The following is a 10,107-nucleotide window of genomic DNA, read 5'->3' as shown; positions in this document are numbered from 1 at the left end:
TTTCATTTTGGCATATAGAACTCGATCATCTATATCCCAAGTTGAATAGGGAGAATTAGTTAGGAAGGTAGTTCGTTAGTTAGTTGTTTGTTTAGTCTGGGAAGTATTTGTATTTATAGGAGAATACAATGATAGAGAGGGGTATCATTGAATATTGTAATCATTTGTGAATAGAGTATTGACTCTATTGTTAAGAGAAAACTCTCAGAGGAGAGATTTCTCTCCTATTCTCTTTTATCCTTTCTCAATCTTTCAATATAATTGTTCATTCTTTTCAATTCAATTATGGGGTTCCTAACATATGAGAGGTAGAGATACTTTAGTTTCCATTTTGTGAGTGAGTGTATAATCTGAAGATATATCAATGGATATTTTCACCCGAAATGTTATCTCATAATATTTTTATTGCTTTACAGAACTTCCTCTTCGCTTCGCTGATTTTGGCGTTTTGCATCGGAATGAGGCCATTGCTTCCCTGCATGGATTAACACATACTAGGAGATTTCAACAGGTAAACCTTTCTCTTGTGCTATATATATGAACAACACAATATAAGTTTTGGTGGGACTGTGGAATGGGATCTGTTTTCTTTGTTTGATCTTGGTTACATTGCCATTTTGGCTTCTATTGTAAATTATGGAGTTCCTCGATGAATGTTCACTTATACAAAAGTAAAATGACATGGATTAATTATCAATTTTTCTAAAGGTGTGGTACAATTACACCACGAGGAGCATTGCAAGCTAGTGACTTGATTATCGCCTTCCTTAATTTCTATTTTCTATAATATTAGAAGTTCTATATTATTTATGACCTTTATTTTGTGTGTTTGACAGGACGATGCACATATTTTCTGTAGGAAGTCCCAGGTGTGTTAAACGTAAATTTATGTGATATAAATCTTTAAAATATCTTCTGAGCTGAAGCTGAAATTATTGTTTCACTTCATTTTATAGATAAAAGATGAAGTCATAAAAGCCTTGAACTTCATGAATTATGTCTATCAAATATTTGGTTTCACATATGAAGTGAAACTTTCAACAATATGCTTTTACTCTTTATTGTTCTCAATGTCCATCACTTGGAAGTATTGAATAGTTTAGGGAATATTGACCATTGTCTAAGCTTGGTAGCTTCTGCTCTTGTTATTTTCTTCTCTTTTGGTATATGATACAGACATACATATTGCCAATAGCAATAGCTATAATCTATTTAATGGCTCAGTTATTTATTTATCCTTGCTTGTGTTAAATACTTGAGTAGAGGCCAGAGAAAATCTTTAAAGATCTTGTAATGTGGGAGAAGGCTAAAAATGAGCTCAGGGAAGCTTTGGATGAGTTTGGCAAGCCATGGCAGGTATTAATTTTAGAGGTCTTTAATGCCAGCTTAAGATATTGCTTGAAATGTATCATTTGGTTCTGACTAAAACTAATTCAGTTTGGGCATCTAAAAGTGAAGCATGCTTATCATTTTGAATTCAATTATAGGTTTACTTGATGCAGTTTTTATTTTCTTATACCCACCAATAACTTTATGTCATGGTACTGATATTTGTTAAGGAATAAAAAAAGAAAATAGTTTTTTTTTTTGGTAAAAAAATACTACTTTTTTTATTTTCAAGGTATTGAAGGCACAATTTTTATTTATATTTCTTTTTATTATTATTTAACAAGTGCTCTAAAAATACTTGTTATTATTTTCTTAATTTTATAGTTATACACATTTGTATGCATTATTTGCTTTTCAACTTGAGAGTATATCTGGTAATGTGATAAGTTTTGACTTATATCAGTGTAAAATTACAATTAGTAAGGAGATAAAATAAAATAAATAATAATAAGGTTTAGTGACACACATACTATAGGAATAGGTTAATTTTTTATTTATATTTTTCTAAGTTTTAGTGACAGATAATACTGTAGGAATAGACTAATTCTTTATTTATATTTATCTAGGTTTTAGTGACAATCATTGTTGTAGATAGAAATAAAAAACATGTAGTGACAATCCTCAGAACATGTAGTGACAGTCCTAAAAGTGTAGCAGGGCACCCCTTAAAGTTGACACTGGATTTGAGTGTCACTCAAAGTATTATTGATTTTTACCTACAATTTTAAACTTTTAGTGACACATTTTGTGTGTCACGTTAAGTCAATTTTTTTGTAGTATATATAAAATTACAATGTCATAACACGTATATAAAATATAAATATGTGCACACTTAACATTAGTTAAACATATAAGAAAATATCACATTAATTACCAACTCACATATACACGTAAAATTGTCTAACATGTTATTCTTTAAAATATTTACACTAAAATACTATCAATTTTAGAAAAATATATAAAATAATAAAATAATAAAATAAAATATTTATTATTTATATCACTCATATAGTCAAATATGTACAGATTAATACGTTATAGAAAACACACATATAAAAAAAATGAATCATAAAACTAATCAACGTATATCTAAAATAATTTTAACATCAGATTAATTATCTAAAATAATATTTAATTAATAAAATAGTTTATTATAAAAGTTGGGGTGTTACAATTCTCCTCTCAAATTATTGAAGGTTGAATTGACATTTCATCGAAAATAGAATTTTTAAATTATATTTAGTTTAAATTCGATGATCCTACGAGTCAAGTTTCACTAATTAGATTGACTATGACTTAAGATTTTAAATTTTCTTAACCCAATAGTTAAATCTTAACTAATTAGATTGATTATAACATAGAAATTTAAATTTCGATGATCCAACGATTCAATCTTATTTATTTAGACTAAACATGATTTAGAAGTTCTAATTTTAAAAATTCAACTCTTCATTTTAACCTAATTAGACTACTTATGAGTTACAAATTTCTAATTTCAATGATTCAACGGATCAATCTTAACTAATTAGAAAAACTATGACTTTAATATTCTAATTTCAATGATTCAACAGTGTAGTTTTTTACTTCAATTAATAATTAATATGTCATATATAAATAAATGTTTTAATTATATACGACCCACAATCAGCCTTCACAAATCCCATAATTGTTGTGGTGTATGTTCTAATGGGTTTTAACTTTTATTTCTACATTTCTTGCCAAAATACAAATGTCTAATTAAACAAATGTGGTATCATACTATATTATGCCATTTTATTTGGAGAATATTTTATACGTAAAATAAAAAGCAGTGACTAGAACTTTTAACACATTATTTAAGAAAATAAAAGAGGTAACCTTTATATTGAAAATGATTTATTTATATTATCTTTGATGTATTTGATTTGTATTAGTATTTTAAAGACAAAATTTCATTCTATATTAAGACAGGATTACCAAAAAAATAAAAAATAAAATAAAACGTTAAAAATAGTTGACCAATAGAATATTTTCACTTTTCATAAATTTGTGGGTCCCTTTAAGGTGCCATGTCGATAGCATATAGCTCACGTACCCAAATTCAAACCAAAAGTGCCTCTCAATCCAAAGCAAAACCAACGGTCACGTGCTTTCAAAAACCTCTATTCAATCTCAATTTCACAAATCTTATACAATTCTCGTCAACCTGTCTTACAAATCCAAACTTTCTTCTATCAATGGCTGCTTCTCCAAAAACCGAAAACAAACTCTTTAACAATTCCATTTCAGTTTCAAAAGTAAGAGTCATAGTTAGGGTAAGACCCTTTCTTGGTCACGATAATGGCGACCCAGTTTCTTGTATTTCACTTTTGGATCAAGATTTTGAATCTCAACATCAAGAAGTAGCGGTTTATCTCAAAGACCCACAAACCAGGTTTAAAAAAATTTCACTTTTTTATTATTATTTTGAATGATTAGTAGAGTCTTTGAAATTGGTTTTGATGATGGTTTTTTTTGTTATCTTAGTCGTAACGAGTGTTATCAATTGGACTCTTTCTTTGATAAAGAAGACAACAATGTGAGTAAGATATTTTACAGAGAAGTAAACCCTATGATACCTGTTATCTTCAGTGGCTGCAATGCTACAGTTTTTGCTTATGGGGCTACTGGTAGTGGCAAGACATACACTATGCAGGTCAGAAACTGTGATCTCTATGCTATTCTTTTGTAAAATGTTAATCTTTTTATATGTTCCTGATAATATTTTTCTGAGTTAGCTCCTAGCAAGAAACAATTACTCTAGAATGAAATATATACAATAATGTTTACCGAAAAGTTGAATTACTCCCTCTAGAATGAAATAGATACATCAAGTTTTCAGTTATCATTTTTGTTTATATTTCATTCCGGAGGGAGTATGTGGTTATGTGAGGGTTCAGCAATGTGAATCCACAATTAGATTGATCAAATTTGTAGTATCTGGTTGTGAATGTGAGTTTAGAGGGTGGTGAGGAATAATACACTTTTTCATGTTTAACAATGACATAGATTATTGTTATCTTTGAATACTCTACCTTTTTAAGAGGGATTTAGAGGTAAACGACTCATTTTTGCACTTAATATATGTTGTAGGATAGGGAACTATGTCACCATTCATAAATTGAATCTCATCTAGTGTAATACTACCTCTGGTAGGAGCCATTGATCAAATCTCGAGAATTAAGAAAGTTGATGATAGTATTACATTTGTCAACGATTGATATTGTTTTTACAAATTTACCCTTCAAGAGAGAGAATTAATCAATGCTTTCATTGTGGTATTTATTGTTAATTGCAGAAAAATATGTAAATTAATTAGGGGTAGATTAGTAAAAAGAGTAATTAATGTAGTTGAAAATTAAAAGAGGATGTTATAAGAAGGGACAAAGAAATTTCTCAAGAAAGTCTTATATGTAGGGACGAAGGAGATAGTAAAGCTTGACTCATACTAGCAAAAATGAGGATTAGTTGTCGTTCGCAGAAAAATTAGTGAAAGGACAAAAATCTGCCATTTAAACACACCAGTGGCCTATGGCACCGTGCTGCCATGGTGGACATTCCTTCACAAACTGTCTATGTTGGTTGTCCAAAATTTAGCCATGCCATTCCACCATTTTGAATTCTTGGAGGTTGAATGAATAAAGGTTTTCATTTCTCTGGTTTGCAACTGTTTGGGAGGTTTGGTTGGAAGTTAAGAAATGCAAAATTGTTTCGACAATATTTTTCATGTGGTGGAGAACATAAAGTTATAGGTTTGGAGCCGGTTAAAGGCCAAAATCAAGGGGTTTAATTGTGTTTTTGATCAATGGTGTATAGCGCCATTGGAGTGCTTGGGAATACACTAGACCATGTTTGAGAAAACAATGGAGCGCTGAATTCTGTACATAGCAGCTGAAAGTGATGGTGTCCTAATTCTATTGCTGTTTCGGAATTTAAATGCGGAAGACATTGTATATTTGGTTGGCCATTCACATAGTGCTATTGCTTTGGCTTGGTTGATAATTTTTGTGTACCAGTTTAATTGTTTTAGTAAGTTTCTTACCTTTTTTGTGTTGTGTAGTTTAAGTAACCAATGCTTGGTGTTGCAGGGAACTGAGGAACAACCTGGCTTAATGCCACTGGCAATGTCGATGATCCTGTCCATTTGTCAAACTACAGGCAGCACAGCACATATTTCATACTATGAGGTCTACATGGACCGATGTTATGATCTCTTAGAGGTAAAAGCAAAGGAGATTTCAATTTTGGATGACAAAGACGGTCAAATTCACCTCAAGGGACTATCTAAGGTTCCTATAAACACAATGTCTGAATTTCAAGAGGTTTTTTCTAGTGGTGTTCAGAGGCGCAAAGTTGCACACACAAGCCTCAACGATGTATCGAGTAGGAGTCATGGAGTGCTTGTAATATCTGTAGTATCCAATCCTTCTGATGGAACTGGAAGTCATGTATGTGGAAAGTTGAATCTCATAGACTTGGCAGGTAACCTTCCAAACTCAATTGGGGTCATGGATTTGCGGTCTGTTTGGATAAATAAGTTAATCAAACGCTTATTACACAAGCACTTATCATATAAATGCTGATGTATAAGCTATTTCTATAACAAAATATTAAAATTAAGTTAATTTTTTTTCATATAAGCTATAAGTTATTTTCATAAGCTATTCCGAAGAATTTGAAAACAAGCTATATATAGCTTATGGACATATCATAAGTTGTTTCATTAAGCTCGTCCAAATAAGTTGTACAAGACCTTATGCAAATAAGTCAACCCAAACAGACCTTGATGTATTGCGAGCACTTATGGTTATTTATACTAATGTGTTGAAAGTTGATGCAGGTAATGAAGACAACAGAAGGAGCTGCAGTGAAGGGATTCGTCTTCAAGAGAGTGCCAAGATAAACCAGTCCTTGTTTGCACTGTCAAATGTGATATATGCATTGAACAACCACAAACCAAGAGTGCCCTATAGAGAAAGCAAATTGACCCGAATATTGCAGGACTCTCTAGGAGGAACTAGTCGCGCACTTATGGTTGCTTGCCTGGTATAACTAGAGATTTTATAGTTCTTTTCTTCACATTTAATGTTGGTCCACTTGATCGGAAATACATAATAACAAGAATGATTAGTGTTTAACCATTGGAGTGAGCAAGAAAATTGCATCTTAGTTTACTTCACCTATTAATTAATTATGATTAGTGTTGAGATTTTTGCTATTCCACCCGCATTAGACTTAGAAGTGGACAAATGTAGGTGGAATAGCAAATATCTAGATCCAATAACTGATCTTGATATACTATGATTCCATATCTTAGAATTTGGAATTAGGGCCTACTTCAATTTCGTAAAACCAACTTACAAAGCGGGGATGTTCAAGGCGTATGAGCATTATCCTTGTCATAGCTCTAGCTGATATGAGACTCTCAACAAGTGTTTAATTGCAGCCCTTTTTGTTTGATTTCAGAATCCAGGAGAATACCAGGAATCTGTTCATACTGTTAGTTTGGCTGCTAGATCACGGCACATCTCTAATTTTGTACCTTCAGCTCATAAACAAGAGACTCCAAAAGTTAAAGTTGACATGGAAGCAAAATTGAGAGCATGGCTAGAATCAAAAGGCAAGACAAAGAGCTCACAAAGACTTGGAGTATTTAATTCTCCACTTGTGAAAAAAACTCCTAGTTCCATCATTCCCTTTGCAAAAAGATCGGTTAATTTCAACAATTCAGTGAAAGGGGGAACAACTTTCATCAACCAAGATGCTCAACACACTATGGAAAGGTAACTAGACGTCCTATTCTTGCATATAAAATTATGGAGTATATGATTTTTTTCATTGACTTTCTGTTACTGATATTTGTCTTATTTTGTGTAAGTAGGGCCCTTGCTGTTGATTTTAGAAATTTACTAGATGGTGAAGTTGCTTTTGACTCTTGCAAGGATGATGAGGTAAGTGAATGTTAACCATTGAAGTACATGTACTAACAAGTTCACTAATAACAAGTACTATGCCACTAATATTGAAAAAGACATGCAGTATCAAAAGTACAAGGAACTGTTCTTGTCTTTATGAATATTATATTTTTCACCATGCATTGTAAATATTTGTATTTTTCTTAAATCTTAAATATAATAATATTTAATATGTAATGCTATACAGAACCTGCATTCTGGTGTTAAGCACAATGATGAGAGAGAGACTGAGCATGAGGCTGCATCGGAATCAGATAAAAATCTATCTGGTATGTCACTACTTCATGTGATTACTGATTCCTAAACTTTACATTTATTCGATATTATAATGCAAATGGATTCCTAGCAGTTGAAATATCACATCACATTTACCTTAGCCAGTCAACTGGAACAGTTGGATAAAGATCAAACAACTCATATTTCAAGTTGCTTTTAAATTCAGATGTAATGAGCTTAAAATATGAATTGTTTGATCTTCATCCAATAGCTTTGATTTACTGATTGTGATGAATGTGTGGTATTGCGATCACAAGCAATTTAGATTCCGATATAATAGGGAAGTTTTAGATATTTGATATGTCACATTGATTATTACTCAGTAGCTATGAAACACTGACATGACACTGATTCATTGGTGCCACATAGCTCGATAGAAGCTAATGTAACTACATGTGTCGTGTTGCACCTTTGATATGATAGGAAATGTCGGTGCTATATAGCTTAATAGAAGCTAATGTAACTGTGCTATCTAAAGATGCAGTACTACAAAGTCCATTAAGAAAAGCCCTCTCCCCCATCAACATCAATGGTAACAAAAAGCCCCTTGAAGCTTTGTCTTTAACACCAACACCTTTTTCTGCAACCTGCTCCACTAATAAAGGGTTTGAGAAAAATGGCACTCCACTTGACAAATTCAGTACAAGAAGTTCCACATTGAAGGTATATCTAGTTGTTTTATTTTTAGGTTTAAATTTGTTTATATTGAAATTGGCCTCTATAATATGTGTAATATTCATTTTAGTTCTTATGTACCTCATATTGGAGGGACACTAAAACAAATGATTTTCATATTACAGAGATCAATTTGATCGTAAACAAATATTTAAACCTTATTTTTGTTTTAATAAACATATTAGTTGTTTGAATTCCACTAACAAAATGGACTTTATAAATCTTCTTTCTCACACAATCAATATTTTTAATATGCAGAAATGTCTAGTTCAAGAATACATTCAATTGTTAAATAATGCAAGCAGGTAAAGCAAACACTCTCCCTTTGTATTTTTGCCTAATTTCTAAAGCATAATTAGTGAAGATTATTTTAAGGTGCCTTAACAGTGTTTAATTCTTAAATGCAGAGAGGAACTACTAGAGTTAAAGGTACATTCATGAATAGTCTCTTTATCATATAGTAACCATTCTTTAGGTTTTGTTTTGATTCGAGAACATATTTTCTATTTTTATCTTTTGTTTTCACTTTTAATTACAAAACAACTTCTTATTTTCAGATATCTCTTATACAACAGATATTTGAAAATAGAGATATTTGAAAATAGAAAGTAAAGTGAAAACAACAATACAATTTATAATAAACAGTTAAAAAATGAAAGCATAACACACTTTCTCAAATTAGAACATATCATATTTTTTCTTCATTTTATAATTTTTTGGGATTCAATCATTTTATTCCTTCAGGGTATAGGAGAGAAAATGGCAGAATACATAATAGACCTCAGAGAAGAAAGTCCAATAAAATCGGTTAGTACTGTAATTTGTAAATTGTAAGACAAATACAACGAGTTCATCATGATGCTTTAAATGATTTTGGCGTTTTGCAGTTAAGTGACTTGGAGAAGATTGGTCTCTCTTTGAAGCAGGTATAATAAGTAGTACTAATTGAAAGTTTAGTTTTAAAAATGTGAACAAAATTATAACTTAGTAATTACTTTTTGGCAGGCACATAACTTGTTCACTAAAGCTGCAAAGAAACTATTTGAAGATAAAGCAGAAGATTCAATAGTCAATTAACTTCCATTCTTAAATATTAATAACTTTCTTGGTCTTTTAACAAAGATCCAAGTGTATTAGTTTCTTATTATTTTTACTTTATTTTATTTGTAGTATTGTTGCCTGTAGCAACATATTTCAGCTTGTTGTGTGTTATTATTATTGTAACAAGGCACAGTATTTTCCCCGCATTAATACAAAAAACGTGTGATTCTTTCAATATGGTGTCAATTTTTCAAAAAAATCAAAATGGTGTTAATTTTTTCTACGGCACTTACTTGTCTATATGACTTTATTCTATTGAAGTTGTATCTTTTTTTCATATTCCATTGAAGTTATATGAGAAATGCTACATCTCTTAACTTTCAACAAGATTGAAATGAAACATGAGTCCTCTAGAGTGATAAATTACATTCTACTGATATTAAATGTTACATTTGTTCTATAAATCATGAAGAACACACTCAACAATAATTAACCGCTTCTTGTTTACCATTTGCACACTCTATTTATGGGCAAAATTTTGGTGCAGTTTCATATCTACTTATTTAGTGTTATCCATCCAAAGAAATATGCAAAAACTCACAATTTGGTGAACTAGATAAAAAAGAAAATGCTAAAACCACAAAATAATCTTCTCTAGTTGAACCTTTGTACATTGGTTGGTTTGGTTCCATTTTAACCAAATCCAATACTTGAATAGTTCCATTTTATTCTC

The 10,107-nt window shown here is 31.0% G+C and overlaps 1 protein-coding gene and 1 long non-coding RNA gene across 3 annotated transcripts in view; both read left to right on the top strand.

Moving 5' to 3' along the window:
• Window positions 1-1,044, top strand: part of LOC113785875 (uncharacterized) — a 1,979-nt gene extending 935 nt beyond the window's left edge. The window contains exons 4-6 of the long non-coding RNA XR_003472063.2: window positions 417-511; window positions 837-869; window positions 957-1,044. This is a non-coding gene — a long non-coding RNA (uncharacterized lncRNA). The remainder of the gene's footprint in view (window positions 1-416; window positions 512-836; window positions 870-956) is intronic.
• Window positions 1,045-3,477: 2,433 nt separating this feature from the next.
• LOC101506271 (kinesin-like protein KIN-10B) lies at window positions 3,478-9,609 on the top strand. 2 transcript variants are annotated; one of them, XM_012713541.3, is made up of 13 exons: window positions 3,478-3,802; window positions 3,895-4,063; window positions 5,496-5,889; window positions 6,248-6,453; window positions 6,874-7,190; window positions 7,289-7,358; window positions 7,570-7,651; window positions 8,143-8,321; window positions 8,592-8,638; window positions 8,741-8,762; window positions 9,078-9,140; window positions 9,221-9,259; window positions 9,339-9,609. In XM_012713541.3, the coding sequence occupies exons 1-13, from the start codon at window positions 3,606-3,608 to the stop codon at window positions 9,408-9,410; spliced, it is 1,857 nt and encodes a 618-aa protein (XP_012568995.1). In that variant the 5' UTR covers window positions 3,478-3,605; the 3' UTR covers window positions 9,411-9,609. The 2 variants fall into 2 exon arrangements, with proteins under 2 accessions (XP_012568995.1, XP_004492350.1); XM_004492293.4 differs by having other exon boundaries at window positions 8,137-8,321.
• The last annotated feature ends 498 nt before the right edge of the window (window positions 9,610-10,107 follow it).

This window comes from Cicer arietinum, chromosome 3 (genome assembly GCF_000331145.2).
Source record: "Cicer arietinum cultivar CDC Frontier isolate Library 1 chromosome 3, Cicar.CDCFrontier_v2.0, whole genome shotgun sequence".
In the NCBI taxonomy this organism is placed as follows: Eukaryota; Viridiplantae; Streptophyta; class Magnoliopsida; order Fabales; family Fabaceae; genus Cicer; species Cicer arietinum.
This window is presented reverse-complemented; position numbering and strand designations above follow the sequence as displayed.

Bases quoted from the DNA above. Each gene is read 5' to 3' on its own strand.
- LOC101506271 (XM_004492293.4), top strand. From the start codon at position 3,606: ATGGCTGCTTCTCCAAAAACCGAAAACAAACTCTTTAACAATTCCATT. The intron at 8,763-9,077 runs GTACATTCATGA...TTATTCCTTCAG, and splicing joins AGGAACTACTAGAGTTAAAG to GGTATAGGAGAGAAAATGGC. The intron at 9,141-9,220 runs GTTAGTACTGTA...GGCGTTTTGCAG, and splicing joins AAGAAAGTCCAATAAAATCG to TTAAGTGACTTGGAGAAGAT.